This window comes from Acinonyx jubatus, chromosome A1 (assembly GCF_027475565.1).
Source record: "Acinonyx jubatus isolate Ajub_Pintada_27869175 chromosome A1, VMU_Ajub_asm_v1.0, whole genome shotgun sequence".
NCBI classification, from domain to species: Eukaryota; Metazoa; Chordata; class Mammalia; order Carnivora; family Felidae; genus Acinonyx; species Acinonyx jubatus.
In genome coordinates this window covers 188575481-188601888 of record NC_069380.1, presented here as the reverse complement: position 1 = coordinate 188601888, position 26408 = coordinate 188575481, and the positions used below count along the sequence as shown (strand labels likewise).

Genomic DNA, 26408 nt, shown 5'->3' with positions numbered 1-26408 from the left:
TATAGCTTAATAGATATACATATATACATATATGGAGGCATGCCAGGTACTTATCCAAGTACGTAATAACTTCACTATTATTGTTAGCGTGTTTGTTTCTGGACACCTTGATTTAAAACAAAACAAAAAAAATGTAAATACTTCCTTACATACATACAAACATACATACATACAAATAACATGACTAAGAATGAGGTAAATAGCATTTCCTTTCAGACCACAGATTTCATTGCAAATATTTGAGAGCACAGCAAAAGATCATTACCAAACACAATTGTCAAGGGAAAATCTACTGGATCAATTCTAATTTTATGGAACTATTGAATCACTATTAAAAGATGCGCCTAATTTGTTGTAGCTGTTTTTCATGATGCTGTAAAAGTTTGTGGGTTCCAGAGACACAATCAAAGATGGCTTATTACCTGGGAAAGATGCCTGTACTTAAGGAACATGTACCCCAGCAACTACTGTTGCCATAGTATTTGTAGTATCGATGAATTGTCTTACAGTTCATATCCATGTTGAGAAATTCACGCTCAAACTGTCACAAAAACATGTTTTTCATTAGTCATCAGGCTGTTCTGAACAAGTAGACACTTTTGTGTGGAATCATTTAACATGAGTTAGGAGGATTGGTTTTTCAGCCAGACAATCTAAATTCAAATTCTTGCTTTAACACTCCAACTGTGTTTGGGTCGATGACTTAACCTCTCTGTTTCTCAGTTGCCTCAGCTGTAAAGTGGGGATAATAATAGTGCCTTCCTCATAATTACATGACTGTGAGAATTATATAGGTTCAGTAAAGCATCTAGAACAGTGTCTGGCACATGGTAACCATTAAACAAGCATTTGTCATCAGATTTGCATGCTTTCTTTGGGCTAGCAAACCAATGGGTTTGTTGTGATTTGCCGTTGGGTTTTGTTCCGAAGGTGTGCCCGTGGTGGTTGATGAAAGTGATGTCAAACAGCTGAAAAGACCAAAGCCCGGATTTGTGGGAAGCCTGTGGTTCTCTGGCCCACTTTGGCCTTATTTCTGACTTACTCTCTGGTCTCCCTGAACCTGGTTTTCTCCTGTTAAATAATGATTTCAACTTTATATTGCTTGTGTCCCCTTCCAGCTTGCATCTCATTGTCCGGTCTTAAGTATTTGAGTCATGTTCATTATTATTACATGGCTTGATCCCCAAGTCACAGAAGAGTTCTAGACGCTCAACTGGGATCCTCATTACTGATTCTGGTTGGAGTCATCACAGGGATTTAAGAAACATTGGTCTTGTATGACACAGCTGGTTTGCTGCAAAGGACTGTCACTCCTGTTAAGAAAGGTGGCCATGGGGGCGCCTGGGTGGCTCAGTAGATTAAGCATCCAACTTCAGCTCAGGTTATATCTTATAGTTTGTGAGTTCAGGCCCTGAATCTGCCTCTATGCTGTCAGCGCGGAGCCTGCTTTGGATCCTCTGTCTCCCTCTCTTCTGCCCCTCCCTCACTGTTCACATAAACATTAAAAAGTCACATTCTTTAAAAACAAAATCTGACCATAGGTGAGGCTCTGATGGGTAGAGGCATGCCAAGTGCACATGTAAAAATGATACGATTAAAATTGTGGTCAGGTGTTTGAAATTATCTTTCCTCTTTAAGGGTGTTCAGTTTACATGTTCTCTTTTAGTCATCACTTTGGAGCATCAAGAACCACGTTACAATGATGTCCACGTTTTATGCACAGCCAAAGCTTCAGTGACTCTCCAGATTCCTTCAAGTCTCTTAAGATATTACCTTCTCCATGAGTTTAACCCTTCCCATGCTTTTAAGAATTGAACCTGCTCTGATTCCCCCAACCCCCATACTTCTGATCCCCCTTTTCCTGTCTTTTGATCAGGGGGAGTCCTTTACCCCTAGTACTTGTCCCCTGTAACATAAGTGTAATATACTTTGGTTTCATATTTGTTATCTGTCTCCCCCTTCACTGCCTCTCACCACTGCCATGAGATTAGGCATCTGTGTTTCAGCTCACTGATGTATTCCAAATGCCCAGAACAGTAGCTTGGGAGGATCTGAAGGAAAACACAGACTTGTCAGGCGGTGGCCGTGCTTACGCCATTTTAAGCGCATGCGGCACTAAGTACACAAGGATGGTAATTCTAAACACCTCATGTTACATTCAGGGAAAGGCAAGTCTTTGCCACATTCCATATGCGGTGGAAAGAACACTGGGCCTCACTCTGAGTCCAGACCCTAACCAGCATACTAATTAGAGCTGTCCTTGAGTACTTTCCTTCACTCCGTAGTACCTCAGAATCTTAATTTATGAAATGATTTTAATAATATTCACCTTCCAGGGTATTGCCAAGAATGTATTAGCTCATGTATCTAATGGTCCCTAGTACAAATATGTGTGTGTGTTTCAAAAATATATTTCCATTTAAAACTACCTCAACTGGCACTTCATACTTCTAACTCTCAGAGATGGTGAGAAATAATGATCGCAATTATACTGAAATATCTTCCAGTTGATCAGAAATAAACCTTTTGAATGTAAGTATAAGGCATATTATACATTGGAAGAGAACTTTGGTAATATCTATAAGAAACACTGTCCCCTCCCCCCCCACCCCCACTCCCCACACATACGCAGCTTGACCTAGCAATTCAATTTCTCAGGACTTCTCTGAGGCACATTTGGACATAGATGAAACATGCATGCTATGTTACTAGGGCTTTAAATAACATTCATATACAGGAGACTTGAATATTTAATCTCTAAGCCCAGTCTTTCCTCTGAATTCCGGACTCCTTTCAAAGTGCCTTTGGGACTCCACCCCCATGGATTCTTCTATGCATTTCAGAATCAACTTGACCTCTCTCTCTCCCCTCTGTACACTCCATCCACCGCCTGCCGGCGAGCCCACTATTCTCCTAGTGTTCCCCATCATGACGAATGGTACCATCCTTCACCCAGCTACTCACACCAGACCCTTGGCATTCCCCAGCTCCTCTCCTTTTCTTACCCTCACCCTGTGTCTCTGGCAGCAGCGAATGCTGTTAGCTCTACTTTCCAAAAAGACTTGAAATACAGTCGTACCTCACCAAATTCTCTCTCACCGCTGCTCCAGTCTGGGCTACTGCCCCCACCAGCCCCTGAGCAATAGCAGTAATCACAGGTGCCTGGTTTCTCTATCTGCATTCTTGTTGCCGTACTCTCTTCCTTACAGATCCCGAAGCAAAGATCGGACCCTCTTCCTTTGATGCCTCGGTTCTCAGATAGTTAACAGCATAATCAGTACCCTCCTTAGGATTTTCATAGTGGCTTATAAGACCCAGTGTGCACCCCTCTGCCTGCACTCCCAAATTGGTTCTCAAACACTTTCCCTCTTCTTTGCTCTGGTCTAGCCACGCTGTCCTTCAAACTTGCCCATTGAATTCCCACCTCAGTGCCTTTGCATGTGCTTATACTGTTTCCTCTGACCAGAGTGCTTCCCCCAGATGTCTTCATGCTTTGCTCTCTCACTTGATGCTTTTGTCACAAATCTTTCCACTATAGAGTTTTTTCCTGACCATCCTTGAGACAAGAGGCTCCCGCTCATTATCCTTTCCTCCTGCTTGCTTGCTTGCTTGCTTTCTTTCTTTCTTTCTTTCTTTCTTTCTTTCTTTCTTTCTTTCTTTTTTTTCTTCCTAAGCCACCTTCTCAAGGATAAGTTTAAAATTTCATTTTGGTTTGTTTATCTGTTGATTGTTTTCCCCACTAGAATGGAAGGTCCAAGAAACAGGGCATCTTTTTACTGCTAATGTCATGAGAATCCCTGATAAGTACTTATTTGTTAAAATAAGCCTTGGTGACAGAAAATTATTGGAAACAACCTCAATGCTCATAACTAACATGTTGGCTAGGTAAAATATCATGTATCCATATAATTTCAAACTGTTTAACTTAAAAAATACAAATTTATGTATATTTTCATGGGACTATCCCTTGGCTATATTAAGTTGGATTCAGAATCTAACCAAGTTAGATTCAGAACAATAAAGAGCCTTAAATATGCCATTCTTTGTGTAAAAAGGGAAAATTTAAACATGTGTGTACATATTGAATAAAGCTTGCATATTTATTCAACATTTCAATAAAGATAAAAAAACTAGTAATAGTCACTTCTGTGGAGGGAAACTGGAAGTGTGAACAACAACAAAAAAAGGTTTTAAATGTGTACTCTTAAGCTTTTTTTAAATACATACACTCGTCTAGTTTTTTTTCAGTAAAAATTGTTCAACACTTACATATTCCAATTCTTAGAAAACTAAACTGTGGAATACCTAACTTTTAAATTAATCCACATACGTGTTTAAACAGAAGATGCCATTCTTAGACTGTTTCACATAAACAAGCATTTGTTCTTACAGATGAATTTTTATAAGAAAAGTGCTGATTGTTAAATCACAACCGAAAGTGATGAGTTTGTTACAATTGTCTAAATTGTGCCAAATATTAACAAACCAAGACTAATGTGCTATCTGGATGGCTGATGGAAAACAACCCTGGAAAGCAGATAGTTTGAAATCAGAGACCTCAAAATTAACATGGCTAATGGAAAACTATTTTCGTGCCAAGATAATCCAAAATGACTGTGATTTCACACAAACCCTAGATACGGTGATGCAGCTGTGGGGGAATGCAGTCCTGCTATTTATATAAACTGGTTAGATTCATACACAGTGATGTGATTCATGTTTACTTGTAAATGTACTGGAGATATTAACATGCAGCATCATTAGCAACAAACCCTAGCTCCCGTGATTTGTCTTATTGGTCTTGTTTCTAAATAAGATGGTAGTTATTCATTGGGCCATTTTAAGTCATTACTCCTTTTCATAACTTACAAGGTGTCCAGGTGGGCCAGAGTCTCTGTCTGCAAACTAGTCTGTCCACTGAGCTCATTCAGCACCAGCTTTGCCACCAACCCTGCTTAATTTAAACAGGCTGTTATGGCCAGAATGCTTGCTGCATCTTCTGCTGAAAAATGTGTTCTCCTTTTTAATTGTCCCTTTGTCAGAATGGCCTTCCATGATCAGAGTGGATCACTCTCCATCCTCTCCTAAGGAACCCTCTTCATTTCCTTCTTAACACCTAACTTAGATCTAATGGCTTAATCTGTTGGCAAGAGTATTGTCCATCTCTCCCATGAAAGTACAAGCTTGAAGAAAGCAGAAATACGATCCTCCTCCTTCATTTGAAGACCTACGTATCTCTAGGACCTGCTGTGGTACTTGGAACTTAGTGGCCAAAATATTTTTTTCTTGCTGAAAAAATAGATTGTGATTGGGAATTCCCTTTGAAGGCCAGGTCCGTGCTCTGCCATGTTTCTTCCCTCTTATGCGTAACTTTACAGACTTGCACTCCTTGGCATCCCTATAAATTCCCTTATGGAACAAGATATTTATAAAGCCTAGTGGGCAGAAGAGTCTGGCAAGCAGGAGTGAAATGCATGCCAGTACCTCCTTGTTCTCAACTCTACCTTGTTAGTAGAGCAGATCATAGTCTAAAATTTTACAGGCCCAAAAGAAAAATCATCAGGAAACTTGGTGGCCTTATATGTGTCTTTAGAAAGTTTACTAGTTATTTTAAAACCAGCTCTCAAAACATAATGCATTCCTCCATAGCAGATTGATAATGCAGATGCTCTAACTATTCTCTAGGTATCTCTTTTATTTGGGGAGACAAAAGGACAACATTTGTTCTTCTCCTGAAGAAGATCTCTGTGGAAATAAAAACACTGAGTGCAGACAAATGAGGACTTATAGCAGTATTAGATTCGAATATGTACTCAGCCTCACAAAGTATGCCAGCTGTATGGGGTTCTGCCCCAGGACCTTCCATCCACCTTATAGCAACTGATGAAATCTAAGAACTGGGGCAGTTTGAGATTGGCTAGTAGCTATTTGGTGTCAATTAGATTGAGGAAGGGAAGTCAACATGTATGAAATGTATGATCACTTGAGTATGATCGTCTTTCTGTGTTAGGATGTCAAAGGTTTGTCAAAGAAGTGGGGCTCATCACTCTGAAGCTTAGTGTTGGTGACCTTAAGCTGAACATATAATTCAGCTTCCTTGGGAGCAATAGCTACAGGGTTCAGGGGCCAGCTAGTCTGGCCTGGCTTAAAGGTCTTTGTAATGACTGCACCATAAACTTGGGATTTGTACAAATCCTCCAGTGGCTCCTATGGCTGGTGTTGGGCATTTGTGAGTCCATTCAGAAAAGCTTCATGGCTATCAGAAAGTCACTAAGCTATTGGTGATGGCTGCAATGGCAACAGGGAAACAAATAGGGCTATACGCCCTAAGAAGAGGTCTTGTGAAAGGATACTGTCCTGAAGGCTGACAAATTAGGATCAGGCCTTGATTCTCTAGTGTTACGTGATCCCAGGTAAGAATGTTTGAATGTGTGAGACCATGAGACTGCAGCTTTCAAAACCATGCTTTAGTAATATGTGCATCCAAAATGACCTTTTTTGGAAACTCAGCATCTATTATATGTAGCAGCTACTTAATTAACCCGTGATGATATTTGGTTATTATATTATGGTATGACCTTGACTCTATGTAGTTCCTTCCTATCTAAGGGCAAAACAACAGTAAGTTCCACTATATTCATTCTATGAGAAATACAATTCCCTTGCATTTTGTGCGCAAGGCATAGATGATCTATAAGTCAACTGGATTTGTTTATAAACAAATGAACACTGAAAATGGGCTCATAAAGGAATAGAATAATGCTTTAGATCTAAGCCTACTTTTGACATCAGTATAATCACATGTGTATTTGGAAAGGGAGTCAAATTGTGTAAATTTACTTTCTTTTACTTGTGATCTTATAGATTTGTGTTACTGGAGGATGTGCATTGGTTATGTTGTTTTGTCTTCATTTTTATTCATTGAATAAGTGTATGCATGTACGCACATGTACACACACATATTTTATATAATTACATACACACATAAACATACCGTTGTTTAGTTGCTCCTGGAGTTAAAAGTTTTACATACTTAAAAGCATTTAGGATACATTCAGAGAGATTACACATATCACTGTAAAATATGTTGTGTAACAATTAAACAGGTTCCCAAAGACTGATGGAAAGTCCTAGTCTTGTGATTCTCGAGAAGACGGTATTGGGATAGAGGGACACCTTTTTAAAATTCACATGCGCGGTACAATAGATATAGATGCATGTAAGCTGAGATCTCTTTCTCATGGCAGAAAAGATAACCTGCACGTTTAAAAACCAAGACACCAAAGGTTGTAAAGAGCATAATATTCAGTATCCTGCTGAAAGAGGATGGTGGAAATGGAAGCACCAGTGTAGGAAAGCAGTGAAAATGTGAAGGATGACACAGTAAAAAAATATGACTCTTTCTCTCTCCCTCTCCCTCCCTCTCTCTCTGTCTATACACACACACACACACACACACACACACACATATATACATACACACATATGTATATATATATATTTTTACTCTGCCAGCCTTCATATTTATATATGTATATTTATATATACTCTATATAGACATGGGAGGAAAATGGGTGAGCCAATGACTGGGCCAGGGATGTATCTCTATGTTAGGTCTAAATTCATGTTCTCAAAGCATGGTCTCTGAGCCACATCTATCAAAATCATTTGGTGCTTGTTAATAAACACAGGTTCCTGAGATGCCCTACTGAATTAGGGCATAAATGCACCTAGGAATGTGCATTTCATCAATTACCCTGGAGTGGTTCTTATCCACTGCGAAGTCCAAAAGTCACTCCTAATGGAAGACCGATAACAGTACCTTGCAGTGTGTTCAGCTAAGCAGTGATGTCCCACAGTGGTGTCCCACTGAGGGCTTGCCGTATGCCTAGGGTCCTTTATGGCAGGGGCTAGGGGAGGATCCAGGTTTTGTGAGGCCTGAAGCCTAAATAATTTGGGGGGATGTTTTAATGGGAAAAATAAAAAAATATAAATACTAAAAAATTAAAAACATGAATATGTTTAGGGTGAGAAAAGAAATCATTAATTTTTAAAAGACTTATCATAAAATCCAGAAAAATGATATTGTTAATAATTAACTGACATACGTTTTCCATACTTTTTGGTTGCATAGCCGTAGATTGCCTCTTCATATGACAGCTGTTTAGCACTATCACTTTCTTCTATAGACAATAGAAAGATCGTTGCTTCCTATGGCAATTTCAACAGAACTGAGATTTTATTACTGCTGATGGTGATGTGTAAAGCATGCAACTTTACAAACAGAATATAAACACACAGTGCACATAACCTGCAAACGTAAGAATTCTGGTTCATTCTATTTTCCATGATTCCCATAAAAAATAAAAACAGTATGGAGCACCTATAATTTTATATGCTGAATTGGATATATTCTTGTCAAGAGAGAATTTCTGTTTTGACTAAGTGTCAGTGAGAATTGGATCTCACTTGAAATTTTACATATCTAATGATTGAAAAAAAAAGTCCAGCTGGCATCTGGCTCTTTACTACCCAGATATTTCTGGTGCTGGCCATCACAGGATACGTTTACATCACAAGGTGTACTTGGGTTCTTTACCTTCATGACACCATACTCGGTGAGTTGGCACCAAGGGTGGAAGAAGAATTTCTGGAAGACATTGCTACATGAGGAGGACTAGAAATAATGTACCCTCTACAAGGAAGTGTCTGCAAATGACGTAAATACTTATTACTGTACCCAAACCATATGAACCCCCAATTCACCTTCCTGTTAATTGGACCTCCAAACTTAATGTAAATCCTCCAAAGCCACCCAACATAAAGGGAATTTGAAAAATACACAGTCTTAACTAGTTGTAATTAAAACATCTTAACTTTAGCCCATTTAACAAAAATTGTATGGTGCTATTAATGTATTACTAGGGTGCCTCCCAGAGTCATGAAAGGAACCTGGACAAGAGAGGACTTGAAACTTGATTCCCTGGAAGGATTTCTACTGGGGAGGATCAAGAAGAAACACAGATTGGAGACTATCTTTCTTTTTATATTTTTATCATCTCAACATGTTTCAGTTTTTGACTAGAAAAATTAGTGTACTCAGCATATCTAAATTTTCCCTTTCTCGGCAGGATTATTGGTAACAGATGTATACATTTCCTTATGTTTGGTTGGCTTCGCTTCCTGTTGTAACCATTCATACAAAATTGCTCACTCCCTTCCCTGTTCTTTCCTTCTTCCCTTACCATCTGAGTTGCAAACTGGAGTATTCTGTTTTACGTGGCTTATTTAAGTAGGCAGTTGGTGTGGTAGAGATTTAAGAGCCCTCATTACGTACAGAATAGGCCACTACATCGTTCATGAGGGGTCCGAATTCTGATCCCCACTCAGCCTTTAATTTGTTGTGTGACTTGAAAGAGAACTACTTCTCCTTCCTGGCTTCAAGCTCCTCAGCTAGTCAGTAAACATGGTGGTCAATACCAGTGGTCCCTAGGAGCGCAAGAGTCCTGCCAAGCCCTCAGAGAAGCTCTGCTTTTTTACTGTTGCGTATTCTAGAATTTGTTGCAATCTTTTTCTCTTGCAGTGGTCATACTATTAAAAAATATATTGAAGGCCAGTTTTTAGAGAAGTAATCCCAAATGCTTGGAACAGCCTAGGGAGTTTTTTAAATTAATTAATTAATTAATTTTATTTATTTATATTTTTTTTTTAGCAATTATAACTCCATCATAGAGCTCAGAACTTGTATTTGTTAAAAGTTTGTTTTTGAGCCTGATGCATAGTCAAGGCTGAGGGAGGATTATTCTGGACAAGTGGTATGCAACCTTGTCTATACCAAATTACATGGGACACTTTAAAAATGCTGATGCCTGAGTCCTACCTTTGTGATTATTATTTAATAGACACCTATTATTTAATAGGTGTTTTTAAAGCCTCCATAGCTATCTGATATGTATCCAGGATTGAGAAACCCTAATAGAGACAGTCACTGCATTTCGTCAAGGTATAACAATCTTTGTATGAAAAAAAAAGTCACAAGTGTGATATCCGTGTCTCTAGAGTCTTCTAAATATTTATTGAACATGTTGTTTCCACTTTATAGCTAAATTACGTAATTCCCACATTGGTTGTGGCAAATGTCAAAGAAAAAGCAGCTGGTGTGGTGGCAATATGTCTAGCTTCTGTACTCTTATTTCTCATTGTTCATCATACCTACTAGAGTCCAGTACAGTTATTCTTGTCCTTGCCCTGCTATAAGCCCTGTGTTCCTGCACAAGTTGGTCAACTCTAGGCTTAAATCAGCTCATTCATAAAATTAGTTCATTGGAGTTAAAGGACCTTTGCAGATACGATTTTACAATTATGTGATCATTTCTTTAATTTATAGAATATGTTTTAATAGGAAATAAAGGCGTAATTTCCTTCAAACTTATAAAACATTCTTTCTCCTTCTAAGGGATCTTGGTGTGTAAAAAAGTTAGCGAGAAATGACTTTGTTGCATTTCTATGTTGTTACAATACAGCCCTGATCTATAGAATTATAAGGAGCTGAGTTATGAAATGGAGATCCTCTTGTAGCGTAAATTTCACTGCTTGGTTGGGAACCCAGCGCTTTGGAAGCCTAAGTGAAAATGTGCAGGGATACTAAAAATTAATTTTCCTGTGGTGTTGGACTTAAGCTTCTATACACTCCCAGATGGCAGAGGATTTCATATTAGATGGGAAATCATTCATTTGTCATTTATGTATTTGTTTTTTCACTCATTCATTCCATACACATATATTTAAATAAATATTTATATTAGGACCTGATTTTGGCGCTAGGATAGTGTCCAAAACAAGACAGATGTCATGTAGGACTTCATTGAGCATTTCCGTTGATCATAAATAAGAATTCACTAGGCTTTTCAGAATACCAGTGATGTTTAAAGGCCTTGAGTTCTCAAGGGGATTTTTAGATTTTATGTGTACATTTTAATGATTATCTAAAAACTATAAAGTAATCATATTCCAGCCCATCTGGAAGATGAATTAAAAACCAATGATGTGATTTCAGAGCCCACGTTTTGTTTGTCACCATGGTCACTTTGGTACTGCACACAACACATTTCATTGATCTTGACCAAGATGAAAATAAAAAGAGGCAAGCTTTATTCTTAGGGAATGGAGTATGCTTACGTGAAGGGCAAATGAAGTAAAAAATCCCAAAAGAAAGGTTGTGCAAGTATTTGAATAGAGAAAAACAGTAGGGGCCATTTTGTCACATGGCTCATGGCAGAATAGGGATGATAGACTGAGAAGATGCTGTGCTAAAGTCCTTGGTACCACATTATGTCACTTAGTTTTAGGAAATCATCAACCTTTGTAGAAGTCAGTTATTGTCTATTTTGATTGACACACATTGGTTGATTTGTTCGTATTTAATTTTAAATTCAGTTTTGGTTTTAGAATTTTATTGAAATAAGTTTACTTAGATTTGTGTTGATACTTAAGCAGTAGTGGTAGGAGAAAGATCTTTCGTGTCAACAGCAGCGTTTAAGGAAAGCTTCCTTACTTTAAGGAGGATTAATATATTACTTAACTTTGACAAATATTTTTTCTAACTTATCTCACTGTGCTGTAATCACTACTTAATGAGTTCTTTCCTCCCATTAACCTGCAAGCTCCTGGAAGGCATTTTCACACCTTCCTTGACTTTGAGCCTCTTTAATGTTTATTAAATAAGTGAATTGATTGATCACAATTGGAATCCTGTAACTCTTAAGGACTAATTCATCACGTAATGAGGTTACTGTTAAGGGAGGCATTTAAGCACCAGCTACCATTTGAAGATTTCTGAGTCCGGTGGGGCTTAATCTATGCCCATCAGCATCACTTTGAACTCTGAAATAGGGAGAAGATAAAAATTGTTACTTTTCCCCGACTTTTTGGCAGTACAGAATGACTGCATTTGAGATCATTTAGCACCCCCCTATACACCAAATAAATTAGTTGAATAGCATTTATTATGCCACCGTGATGAACTGTTGGGGTTCATTTATTTTCTCAGACAAATTCTAAATTTTGCCCTCAGGACTTTGGTAGGCGGTTGAGCATCTCCCTCACGAAGAGGTTGGAATTCTAAGAATCATTTGGAAAATGGCTTCCTAAGGGTCTCTTCCTCCCAGGGTATGTGCACCTGTGGATGTCTCGGTATATACATCATGAGAGATAACTGTAAAATGAGGGGCTAACACAGTGTCCAGAGGAGATACTTTTGTCCAGGGGAAACTGACTTTTGGAGTTGTCAGGAGGATGGGAACGTACAGACGGCAGCCAGCCATATCTCTTCATCAGTTGATTTTTTTTCTTTTTTTTTTCTTCCTCTCAGCAGTTTAACGTGAGTGCGTCTCTCTTGCCTTGTCTATTTCAGATGCCTCAGGAACAGTACACACACCACCGGAGCTCCATGCCCAGCTCTGAGGGGCCACAAGTATACAAGGTGGGCATTTATGGCTGGCGGAAAAGATGCCTGTATTTCTTTGTCCTACTCCTGATGATTTTAATACTGGTGAACTTGGCCATGACCATCTGGATTCTCAAAGTCATGAACTTCACAATCGTAAGTAAAAACACATGTTTCTTCAGCCCTTCTTGGGGGAAGGGAAGGGAACGTGTGGACAAAGAAAAAGGAATGTGGAAAAGTAGTGGTAGTAGGATTCAAAAGATCTTGTAGCCTGGCATTTGGTTAAAAGTGTTTCTGTTCACATTACTTTTGGGGATCCACCTCTATCTCATCTCTAGTTCCCAAAGGCTGGTAATTCGATTTGGAGGCATTTCCCTCCTTCACAGTCTCTCATATGGTTTCCCTTCATTTTGATAACCGTGTCTGTGTATTCTGTAGTTTCTAAGCCCTCTGAGTAAATAATGCAGGAAGAAATATGGGAAAAATTCAAAGTACTAAGTTTTCCCAAAGTTTAGTAGTGATTGTGAAAGATTTTGTGAAGTGGAGGGTAGAAATATCTGAGTAAAATGAGGCTTTGTGAATTAGTTAAGAGTTTTAACGGTCTGTATATGCCAGGTAGCTCATTACTATGTTTAATTGAGATTCTCCTTGATTTTTAGAAGGGCAATTCTCTTTGCCATTGCCAGAGCAGGATGGAAATGAGAGCAGAGCCATGTTTCATTTTTTGTAGTAAAAATTGTGTTTATGCTTCTTTGAAGAAATTCTTGCTATAGGTACTTAAGGGTACTATACACATTGAACATTTACTTGTTGAAGTTCAAATGAAAAGAAAATCCTGGAAATACGATTTCTGGAGTCATTCTGCGGGTTTTTTTCCCCTTTAGATTTCCTAGAGATTCTGGCATTGTAAGTACTTTCACTTTTAGTGAAAGCATAGTGGATAGTAATCTGCTGCCTTGAGATTACTTTCCTTTCTTGTGATGTCAAAAGTAAATAATTAGATTGGCCATAAAAATAAATCCTATTGTATAGAGCAATGTGACCATATTACAGTAACTTACCAGTGAGATTTTCATGTGAAAATCCCAAATAAGATAGTGGATTTTTGCCTTTTCTGGATTATAAAGTTTATTTTTATCCTTAACACACAGTGCAGAGGCATGCTTCCCTGACTTTTCGGGGGGAAGTATCTTCTGTTTGGGCTACTTTTCTCCATCTGCCTGATGCTCCTATAGCTGCCTGGGAAAACCCTGGATCCTCCTGTAACTCCATTTCTCTGTTTCTTATTACACTCATTACCCAAGATAAGAATTTTTGCCTGTACTTCCCAGACAGACTCCCTTTGAGAAGACTGAGTGCTGAATCTTTTTAAAGATTATGGTTCTAAGAGGTATCCAGGGTCCCTTTGGTCCTAAGTCCAAGTGACCACAATTGCCATTTGTTGATGTGCATGTTCTGTGATGTTTTTATTTTGTAATTCATGAACTTACAAAGTGGAGAAACTTTTGTTTTGCAGTGTTAAATAAGACTGAGGCTAGGGCAGTAGAATGGAGAATGAAGATGGAAAAGACATTTAAAAGATGGTGTTGAATAAATACCTCAACTACTGGTTGGATGTAGGAGACAAGGGGTTGGAAGATATGCTGGAACATTCTCAGGTTCTGGCTGGTGAGATAGTTGGATGGTGGGGGGTCCAAAGAGCAAGATAGAATTGATTACTTTCCCATTGGAACCTAGCTGCAACTCATGTATCCCCTAACCCCCTATTTCTGTGTTTTTTTTTACCTAATCTCTTATGAAGTTAATTTATAGAACCTGAAAGATTTTGGGGTGAATGTGGTGGAGAATATGAACTCAAATCTTTAAAACTGGCATCATACACATATGGCTTCTAGAGTGTGTTTTATTTGGCAAGCTTAATAGGGAAAGGTATATGTAAATATATATTGAGTGACAATTCACTTTGATTGTATGTGAGCTTGGGGAGCAATATGACAGTAAGGTAATAATCTATTTGAAATAGGCTATTTCCTGTAGTTAACTAAATTGATTGCCAAAGTTGAGAGTTCTTAAAGCTTTACCAAACCAAGTACTTACTGAGTTGAGAATAATGCCATTATTAGCCATAATTGGTGCTTTATAATAGTAATGCATTTGAGCAAATAGAGTTGAAGTGTCAGAAAATTGATCTTTCCCTGCAAGTTAAAAGCATATTTTTCCATCAATCACAGTATAAAACCTATTCTTTTAGAATTATCATTCTATTCCACAAATAGTAATTTACTGACAGTGAAGATCGTGAGAAAGAGTAAGGTATTAACCAATTTTATATTGGAGAATGTGGGGTGAAAGAGCAAAGGGAATCAGTGGGATAAGAGTCAAGCATTTTATGCATGGATTTTAAAATATCATCAACAGAAAAGAGTGATTATTTTGTACATCTAAAATGTTCAATAATTTGCAATTTGGGAAAGTTGACAGTGTAATCAAACCTTCTGAGTAAGAATGAACCAAGAGAATGATGTCATATGAAGGTATTTCTGGGATTTGGCAATTTATCCAAGATTGGATATCCAGAATTTTACTCTGTAGTCAGACTTCTGTGCCATCCCCAAGGATATACGCTGCAAGAACCCTTCCATTAGAGCAATCTGGACAAACATCTAACCAAGTTTTCTTGATCCCAGATGTAAATCAGAAGACAAGTGGTTTTGCTCTCCTATGCTCTTAGCAGAATATTCTGATGTTCGTTATAAGGCAGGTGGACAAGGTTACACTTGTATTCTCAGTTTTCCCCTCCATGGAAGAGTGTATGGCTTACCAATACTGTGACCCATAAGTCAAACTATCCTAGTTCATCGCACACTGTGCTGCCCAAGGGAACTACTATTTACTACACATTTATTCTTTTAGTTCATTCTGTTAGTCACTGTGCTTGGCCCTTAAAATATATATCTCATTTAATTCTCACAACAACTATAAATTAGGTATTATCTCCATTTTAATAAAAAAAATGCTCAGAGAAATTAAGTGACATGTTGGAAGACACACAGCTAAGATGTAAAAGAGCTAGTGTTTGCCTTCAAAGCCCAACCCTTTCCACTACACTGAACCTCCTCCTTCTTTTTTTTTCAATATGAGATTTATCGTCAAATTGGTTTCCATATAACACCCAGTGCTCATCCAACAGGTGCCCTCCTCAATGCTAATCACCCGCCCTCCCCTCCCTCCCATCCCCCATCAACCCTCAGTTTATTCTCAGTTTTTAAGAGTCTCTCATGAACCTCCTCCTTCTAATTGGGCTAGTGATCTGGCTCTTCAACAAAACTCTAAAGCTGGCAAAATGGGCACTATCTTTGTTGCCTACCCTATCTCATCTGAACCACAAACGTCCCTCCCATCTGAGATAGCCATTGGTGTTTGCTGTGCCAAGTAGTTCCCTGATAGTTGTGAATGTTCAGTCCTCATCTTCTTTCTCTTGGCATTGTCTCTTATGACCCTCTCCCTCCACTGTCTCAACCTTCTGATTTATCCCCTTGTTGTATTCATGTAAACATTTAATATAAACTTAATAATGATTTCTGTGTCATAGGTTGACATGGAGACTCAGTGAGTTCATTTGTGTTAAGCATTTATGGCAGCCTCTGACCCACAGAAAGGCTCGATATTGGCAACAGAAAGTCGTGAGAGACCCTACATCATAGTGGAGTGGTTAAGGGCTCACACACTCTGGAGAGAGATGCTCTAGGTACAGATCTGGCTTCTGTTTCTTACTTTGTCAGGTTCCTCGGCCTTCTGTGCTGCAGTTTCCTGGGAGTAAGAGCACCTACCTCTTCATAGGATTCTTGTGAATAATACATGAGGTGATGAGTCCAAGCTATTTAGAATGGAGCTTGGCACATGTTAAGTTATGGTAGCAGTTGCTATCACCATCAACATCATAACTTTTTGAAGGCTTATTTTGTGCCAGGCACTGTACTGTTGTAATTTGTAAGTATTACCTAACTTAACCTTTCTGTGAATAGATGATAATAGGGTACCAACTTCACAAGGTGGTAGCTTGATCTGTGATCACACAACTCTAAGGCAGCAGAGTAAAGATTTGAATCCAAGCAGTCTGCCTCTGGAACCTGGTCTGTTAGCCAATGTGGGGCAACACAAAAAGTTCTAGCATGAGGGGGATCCTGGCTGGCTCAGTTGGTGGAGCAGGGGACTCTTGATCTCATGGTTGTGAGTTCAAGCCCCACGTTGGGTGAAGAGATGATTACTTTAAAAAGTAGGAGAGCACCTGGGTGGCTCAGTCAAGCATCGGACTTTTGATCTCAGCTCAAGTCTTGAGCTCAGGGTTGTGAGTTCGGGCCCCACTTAGGACTCCATGTTGGGCATGGAGCCTACTTAGATAATAATAATAAAAAATAATAATAAAAAAATCTTAACATGAATGTCAGGGAACTAGATGCCTAGCCGGCAATGAACTACATCACTTCCCCCCCTCCCCCAAGACTCAGTATAGAAATGAATGCATTGAAGTAGGTATCTTTAAGACCATAGGTATCTTTCTATTAGAACACTATGGTTTTGTCTTTTGGATTTTGCCTTGACCATGTGTGATCTCATTCTGTAGAAGACTGCTGCTACTGCCAGTACATTCTAACAACCCAGTCCAAATAATGTGGCTCTGAAGACCTCCCAAAATACTCAGTATTGATCATCTAAAATATCATTTAGCAGAAGTGGTTAGTAAGTGATAAAATTTAAAAGGTTTGGGAATTATGAATAGATGGCCTGATCTCTTAGCACAATTGAGTATGAAATCATTCACTGTTAGACAAAATAAAAGCTTAGGAGTCACCTCATCAGACCTCCTCATTTTGCAGATGATGGAACCAAAGTGGAGAGTGAGGTTGCCTGACCCAGCTGCATTGCCCTAACCATGCCAGGGAACTTCCCAGGAGCAGGGATTATGTTCTATTTATCTTTGTAACCTCAACCTGGTTCCAGTACCCAGTCAGCTTTCAGTATGTGCTTGTCAAATTTAAATTGCCTTTGTGCCAATACATGCACAAGATACTGGATGTCCAGAACCTGGTCAGTGCAGGTCACATGGTAGGTCCTCAGTAAATTATAGTTTTCTATACCTTGTTTAATAGATACCTTAACTTATATTTCTCTTTTCCTTCATTAAAATGATAAAAGTCAAACCATTTTATACATGGTTATATAAGAAATGAAATGTCTATTTGTTTAATAAAAACTCGGAACTTAATATTTTTCCCGTATAATCTTCATAAACACCCTATGAGTTTGGCACCACTTTTCCCCTGTTTTACAGGTGGGGGAGCAGAGAGTCCAAGAAGTATTGTAACTTGCCCCAAGGTCATGCTGTCAGTAAGCCATGAAGCTGGGGTTGGGTCACAGGGAGTCTGGCTCTCGAGCCCATACTCTTAATCAGGACACTACACTGTCCATTTTCCAAGTGCTATTTTTCATGAAGACAAATTGAATTTGTTCAGTGCAATGTCTAAAACATGATTTATTTACCCCAAAGTAAGATAAAGATCCACTGAGGGTCAGAGGAAGGCATTCTAATACTTGTAAATTGGACACATTGTAAAACAGTAAAAGCCAGAGAGAACGGCCAGTGTGTTCCTTAACTCAGAACCCCGACATATCATCTGTTTGGAGAAAGCTCAAGGAACTGCGACCTAATCAAACTAACTCAAGTAGAGGGGAGTGAGGACACACATGCTCCAGGGAGGAGAGAGGAATCTCATGGGTAGATGGGAGCACCTCACAGCAGAGAGACCTAGTGCTGTCAGGAACCAAGCCTGCTCTGGGGATGTCCACCCTCTGGCTTTACAGGGCCACATGACATCCATCTTGCCCTGAGACATTTGTTGCTATTTGCAGGCCAGATTCCTTCTGCCTTGGTTGTGCCATCGCGTTTTCTGCTTCTTTGCAACGTAAGCACACATCTGCCCTTGTCCTTCCCTTTAAAATGGCCCTTCCTCCAGCCCCGGCCTGTACCTGCCCCAGTCTCTTGTTACCCAGGTGGAATCCCAGAGAGGGAAGTGCATTGGCCCAGCAGATGCTGCACATCACATTGTGACGTGTTTGCATGCCTAGAGACTCAGTAAGATGCCCCATCAGCTGTGCCCTGGCAGCACAAAGTCACGCAGTTCTCAGAGTTCAGCTCTTTCAGCAGCCTGGCCAGGATTCCCTCCCATTAGGTCGGAAATACACTCAAAAAGCCTATCTACCTTGGATCTTCGGTAAACATTGCCTCTTTTAAGCTTTTCTCTTTCTTCTCCTTTATTCTCTGGAATCTTCCCCTATTAAGCTGATGACTCTTTCTTTTGTGTTGTGGTTTCCCTGCTGTCAAGCAGTGGGGGGCGGGGGGGACATGCAGTCCTGTACTTATTTATTTTCCTGTCCCTCCCTCCTACTAGGCTACAAGCTCCAGAAGACAGGAACCTTAAACTATTCATATTTGAGCCCACAAGTTTAAGCACCGTGCTTAGCACATAGTCTTTAAAATGTTTATTGAATAAATGAATGGGAAAAAATCATGAATAGCCTGTCACTTTAAATTAAAATGTGTAAAGATAGGTTAATAGAGCTTTATATGGCTTTTAAAATGAACTATTAGTTCATTTATTAAGGTAGACAGATCATAAATGAGATGAGTACTCGAATTTGATTATGAAAAGGTATTTTTAATACAGACACTCCCTCCTGTGTATCAGCTACCTGCTACATTTTAATTACATGAGAAGAGAAGGGTAATAATGGAGTGTGAAACAGAACTGAAGCAGGAGATGTCATCCTAGTTAATATACAGATTTGCTCAGCAAATGAAAGAAAATGATATTATTGGCTTCAGTTAGACTTTTCGTTTAATGCTGTTAGTGAATATACCATGTGTGTGAGTAGCATCCACTTCAGTTTCTATATTGAAAACATCATGCTTCTGACTCTCAGTGCTTTGACTCCTGTGGTCACTTTTTATCCATTAGCTCAAATTCATCGGCCTGAAAGTTGCCAAAATGTTATTTTTTTTTTAAGGCAGCATGAAAACTGTGAAGCAGAAAAACAAAAGACAAAAGTCACCTGTTCTATCAGTCCTGGGATATGGCTCCATAATGTCCTATTTGCTTTGAAGCCTGCTGTGTTTTGTACCTTTAAAAGAATGAAAATCTTCGAGGATGATTTTAGTCATTGTGACTGCTGCAAAATGCTATAAGCCAAGCTTGTTACAAATTTATGTTCTAAACATAACATGTTTAGAACATAACATGTTCTAAAACATGTTCTAAACACTAATGTGTGTTCTAAAAATTACAAATATTTTAAGAGAGTATCAATAAAGGAGTCAGCTAAAGCTAGAAGGTACTGAGAAACTTCTTAAGTTGATTGTAACACGATGGCTAAGGACTTTTGAGTCATGTTGAAAGCAGAGAACCCCATGACAGCAGCTTGGAAGCAGTGTGTTAAGCCTGGTTGGGAAACCTCAGACACTAGGGCTCCAGCTTTGAGAGCTCAGGCCCCTGGAGACAAAAGATGGGGTGGGGAAGGAAAAGAGTGGAAGCCGATGCTCAAAACGTCCAAAAGAATGCAAATCATAGACACTCTCAGTGCAAATCGTAGACACTCTCGAGAGGTCAGACTGAGAAACTTGAGCTCTAATTGCAAACAAATTACTATGTAATGTGAGCCTAGGATAATACCCATGACCTTTGCCACTTACTACTATTTTCATATACTCAGAATTTTTTGTGAATGATTCTGGAATTGAGAAAAATTGAGAATGTCCGCAATCGCCCTGGAAATATTTTTGTCTTCATACATCACGCGTAGCTGCTCACACATGGAGTTTCAGATCTTATAGGTTGTGTGGCTGTTACCGTTCTGTTACTCAGAACTCTGAATTACTCTCAAAATCGGAAGTTATGGCCAGATCTTAGAGCACTGCTCACTATCACTGAGGCACTAAGCAATCATAGGAGAGAAGTTTTGAATCTCAAGGGAGTATGTTACTACAGAGAACTTGATTGAGGGACTCTTCCACCATAGGCAGGGGCTATTCAGACTGAAGAAGAAAACATGGTAACTACGAGGAGGTTTCAGGGCACTTGAGTTGCCTGAGAGTTATTAGTTAGGGTACTCTGAGCTCAGAGTAGTTTTGTAAATGCTTTGTCTAGAACTGTACTGTCTGATATGGAATTAGAATTAAATAGCATTAAAAATTCAGTTCCTTGTGGGGCGCCTGGGTGGCTTAGTCAGTTAAGCAGCCGACTTTGGCTCAGGTCATGATCTCGCAGTCCGTGAGTTCGAGCCCCGGGTCGGGCTCTGTGCTGATAGCTCAGAGCCTGGAGCCTGTTTCAGATTCTGTGTCTCCCTCTCTCTGACCCTCCCCCGTTCATGCTCTGTCTCTCTCTGTCTCAAAAATAAATAAATGTTAAAAAAAATTCAGTTCCTTGGTCACATGGGCCACATCACAAATATGCAACAGCTACACGGGCTAGTAGCTACTCGCATCAACAGAGCAGATAGAAGACATTGCCATCATTGCAGAAAGTTCTTTGTTATAAAACAGGTCTAGAATCTACTAACCTGCCTTTTGGATAGGTCAGATCTTTGAACAAAAAAGTTTTTTATTTCTCTCTGTACAGTAATTTTTGCTTTTTATTTCTGTGTCCTAGACAATGTTTAGGACCTGGAGCCATCGGAGTAGGGTAGAAAAGAAGTGAACAAATAAAACTCAATTCAACAGAAAGAGAAGAAAGTGTCTTATAACCTGATGAGCGAATGGTTCCAAATAACTGGTTAAAACATCCTTGTTCCTTTTCCACACCCCCCACTCTCAGTCCCCTCTCCTCCTTTCAGTACTCCTAACTGGGAAGGTAGTAAGACTATGATAGATTTTCCATCTTGTTTTGAAGATCAGAGTGGCTCTTTGTTGAGCAAAAAAAGCTCTGTTGAGAGGGGAGGGTCTGGACCATTTCTGAGCCTTATCGTCTCAATCTGTAAAATATGCAGTTCGGACCAGATGAAATACAAGGTCCTCCCTCCAGACCTTAGATAGTTTCTATATATTTTAAAAAAAATTTTTTAATGTTTATTTATTTTGGAGAGAGAGGGAGAGAGAGAGAGAGAGGGAGAGAGAGCACGCGCACACAAGTTGAGAGAGAGAGGGAGAGACGGAATCTGAAGCAGGCTCCAGGCTCTGAGCTATCAGCACAGAGTCCGATGTGGGGCTCAAACCCATGAACCTCTCAAGATCATGACCTGAGCTGAAGTTGGAGGCTTAACCGACTGAGCCACTCAGGTGCCCCAGACAGTTTCCATAATTAATGACTGCTTCCTCCCACTCTTTGACTCAGAATGAGAGAGATTTAACCATTTTTTTTCCTTTAGAAGTATGTGTGTATGTGTATGTGTGTGTGTGTGTGTGTGTGTGTGTGTGTGTGTGCTCACACTATATTTAGATAAAAATCCAAGATGCTAAGTGTCAGGGAGTATATCTCATGGGCCTTTAAAATTTTTTTAAATTTTCAATCATTCAGTTATTTAATGAATGGATTTACTGGATTATTTAATTGGTCTCATTATCTTTTGCTACCCAACAAACCACCCCCGAACCCAATGGCTTAATGTAATAGCAGGAATTAATTTTGTTCAGGAATCTCCAATTTGAATGGGGGTCAAGGGGAATGGATTATCTCCGCTCCCTGATATCTGGCATCTGAGTTGGGAGGACTCAAAGGCTGGGCTTGGCTGAAGAGCTATAGCTGGAATCATCTAGAGGCATATTTACTTCCTGTGTGGCCACATCTGTGAACTTGGACCTCAGCAAGCCAGAAAATCTGTACACGGCCCACCATATCGGCTAATTTGGGCTTTTAATCCATATGGCAGCTGGGTTCCAGAATGTGTGTTTTACTTACACAAGATGGGAGTGTGTATTGCTTTTAGGACCTAGACTCAGATGTTGGGTAGCATCACTTGTGATTTAGTGTGTTGGTGAAGGCAGACACAAAATCCTGTTTAGATTCAAGGGAAGGGCACACGGATGGTACCTTTCCATGGGGAAGTTGCAAGGTTCTAGAAAAGAATGTCGGATGGGAGATTGTAGTGGATTGAATGGTGGCCCCCAGATGATATGCCCTTGGCTTAATCCCTGGAACCTGTACATGTTACCATATTTGACTTTGTCTCAATTACATATCTTAATATGAGGAGATCATTCTGTATTACGTAGTTGGGCCCTAAATCCAGTGACACATATCCTTATAAGAGGCAGGCAGAGGAAGATTTGACACAGAAGAGGAGCAGGCAGTACGACCACAGAGGCAGAGATTGGAATGATGCCCCCACGTGGGACGTTAATAGCCTCTGGAAGATGAAAAAGTCAAAGAATGAATTCTCCTCTAGGCATCCAGTGGAAGGACAGCCCTGCTGACACCTTGGTGTCAGACTTCTAGCTTCTAGAACTGTGAGGTAGTATTTTTTTCAATGTGTTAAGCCATCGGTTTTATGGTAATTTGTTATGACAGTCACAGGAAACCAGTACAGATTGTGTTGTGGCCATCCTTGGAAAGTAGTTTGTCATAACAGCACACACAACAACTGACAATAACCATGCAAACACCATAGCTTGTATTGAGCACGGTGAGAAGTGCCTACTCTGTTATCTCTTATTCTTCACACTGACCCTTTGAGGAGGTCCTCTTATCTCTCCTTTATATATGATGCAGCAAAAGCGTAGACAGCTTGCTTAACCTGCCGACTTCATCAGCTAGTGAGTAGCAGGGGCAGCCTGTGGATCCAGGTGTGTCTGACTTCAGGGTCTTGGCTTTTCACTTTGTCTGGTGATGCTTGCTGTCAAAAAAAAGTAAACGTGTCATTAGCTAGTAATGTATTTAGTTGTATAATGTTTAATGGCAGTGATGGTTAGTGTGTAGCTACAAGTGATAAGGAATGGCATTTTAAAACTACTTCGGTACTGGTTCAGCCATTGACTACTCAAGCAGTTTTATCCTCATAAATATCTATGTATCTATACATCTATATAGATAGATCGATATAGGTCTATATATAGATATAGATATATTTCAGAGAGAGAGAGCACGTGAGTGAGGGAGAGGGGCGGAGGAAGAGAGAGAGTATCCTAAGCAGGTGGAGCCAAACACACGGGTCTGTCCCTTAGCACTGGGATCATGACCCGAGCCAACATCAAGAGTCAGACGCTCGACCCATTGAGACACCCAGGCACCCCTGTATTTGTGAATATTTTAGGGAGTCATAGTAACTCCATAACTGGTTCTTGTGGTATAAGAATCATTTTTGGTTGCTTTTGTGAGTTACTTTTTTGCCTTCACTAAGTCACATGTAAATAACCACTTGGTGCTTTGATAAATAAGGAGTTACACTAGAAAGAAATTTCTTGGTAGGAGCATAGCCCTTCTATTTCATGGAGAAACCTTTTGGTTGGAATGCTTATAAACATAAAATTACACATTTTGACCAGGTTTTAATTGTCAATCAACTTTGTTAAACTGAGGCCTCTTTAGCATCTCATAAAACTTGATTTTCTAATAGTAGATGCTCTGTGTTTATTATTTAAAAAATTTTAATTTTCATTTATTTTCGAGAGAGAGCACAAATGGGAGAGGGGCAGAGAGAGCAGGAGACACAGAATCCGAAGCAGGCTCCAGGCTCTGAGCTGTCAGCACAGAGCTCAACGTGAGGCTCAAACTCACAAACTGCAAGATCATGACCAGAGCTGAAGTTGGATGCTTAACCTACTGAGCCACCCACGCACCCTGCTCTGTTCATTGTTAAAGAATGAGTTAGTGCGTGAAATTTAGAACCAGTTTAAGCCTTTTTTAGAAATGTTTTTATTTATTTTTGAAAGAGAAAAAGAGAGAGACAGAGTGTGAGTGGGAGAGGATCAGAGAGAAGGGGAGACACAGAATCCAAAGCAGGCTCGAACTCACAAACTGTGAGATCATGAGCTGAGCTGCTGTCAGATGCATAACTACCCGAGCCACCCAGGCACCCCAGCCTTTTATTTTATTTATTTTATTTTATTTATTTGTTTGGGGGGGAGAGAGAGAGAGAGAGAGAGAGAGAGAGAGCGAGCACGAGCATGAGTTGGCAAGAGGAGCAGAGGGAGAGAGAGAGGGAATGAGAGAGGGAACCTTAAACAGGCTCCAAACTCAGCTCAGAGCCTGATGCAGGGCTCAGTCCCACAACCTTAGGATCAGGACCTGACTGAAATGAAGAGTTAGATGCTCAGCCTACTGAGCCCCTGGTGTAAAATACTGTGGAAGGACATGAGTCATTTAATACCCATTTATGAAGTACTTGGTACAACCAGAAACTGTGATGGAGCTCCTCGTGTGTAATTCCCTCCTCAAAAAACTAATAGTAAAGAGACCCATGAAATCATTACCATGTTGACATAATCATCATTTTATTTCAACAGGTAATTTTAGATGCCTACTATATTCCAAAGGACACAATAAAAGAAAACAGAGCTTCATTCTATCCCCATAACATCCTTATGCTTTTAAAAGTTCTTTCCACCTTAGAAAGCCTGTTCACATCTACTGCATTATGTGGTCCTTTACAAACATCCTCCCAGGAGAGACATGGCAGGGGTAATTGACTTTTATCCTTTGATTGAAGGGGCAGCCAAGGCTCGGTGATCTGCTTAAGGTCTCCTGTCTATTAAGTCTATAGTCAACCTCCCAACTTTAGAATACATGAGAATGGATAATGAGCAATAGAACACAGCAATTAACTTTTCCAGATTCGGGCAAGTCATAGAACCATTGTTTGTGGGATAAATGGGAAGAGGCTCAGCACATTCTTGTTCCTTGTGTGACCATTAAATTTGGGTTGGCCAATGTCAAGGAGTTTGAGCCATTAATGCAGAAGAGTGTAATTAGCCATGTTAAGTAAGCATATATTCTCTCTCTGACAAATCTCTTCATTCCAAGATAAGAGGGGGACATATGTCCCTAAAACCCAGAGATAGAGGAAAATGATCATTTGGGTCACTCCATCACTCACTGGGTTAAACCAGCTTCATGTCATGCCTCGTTGGTTGCTAGTGCATCATTTTAGAAATGAATGCTTTATACTTCACATAAGCAATGTCAGATATTCTCATTTGAAACCTGCCTTGCAGTTTGGCAAGGAGGATTTCATGGGAGTGGGGATAATTTGTGTCTTGTTTATTTACCGATGGAGAGCCTTGTGCTTCTGACTTTCGTGGTTTTCCTTGAAAAATAGTTTCCTGGTCCCAATTAGGTGAATGGTTCCTATTTGAAATTCTCAGCTCTTCAAATCTGTTGTCAGTCTAGTTGCTATCTGGTTATAGCCTAGTGAATGAATAACCATTATTTACTCAGTACACGTTTATCGATCTCTTCCTGTTGTCTAAGCACTGTACTAGGTGCTATAGGTACAACAGTGAACAATAGCAAATGCAGTCCCTGCCTCAAGGAGCTTGCTGTCTGGTCAGGGAGATAAGCAGTAATCACATGGTCAAACAAATAAATGTAAAAATAACCCTGTGATAAGTGGATGCTGTAAAAATTTATGAAGGAGAGAGGCACCTGGGTGGCTCAATCCATTGATCATCTGACTCTTGATCTCGGTTCATGTCATGATCTCATAGTTTGTGAGTTCAATCCCTGGGTTGGGCTCTGCGCTGACAGTACAAAATCTGCTTCCTGCTTGGGATTCTCTCTCCCTCTCCCTCTCTCCCTCTCTCCCTTACTCCCTTTCTCCCCTGCCTCTCTCTGTCTGTCTCTCTCTCCATCTCTCTCTCCCTCTCTCCCTCTCCCTCTCCCTCTCTCCCCTGCTTGTGCTATCTCTCTCTCTCTCTCTCTCTCTCTCTCTCTCTCTCTCTCTCTCTCTCAAAACTAAATACATAAACTTTAAAAATGTA

At 39.8% G+C, this 26408-nt stretch overlaps 1 protein-coding gene across 5 annotated transcripts in view; it reads left to right on the top strand.

Annotated features, from left to right (window-relative positions):
• SGCD (sarcoglycan delta) overlaps positions 1-26408 on the top strand; it is a 934755-nt gene that overhangs the window by 554644 nt on the left and 353703 nt on the right. For all 5 annotated transcript variants that reach the window (XM_027077705.2, XM_053199779.1, XM_027077715.2 and 2 more), the window contains one exon: positions 12413-12601. In XM_027077705.2, the coding sequence (XP_026933506.2) occupies positions 12413-12601 (189 nt within the window). The remainder of the gene's footprint in view (positions 1-12412; positions 12602-26408) is intronic.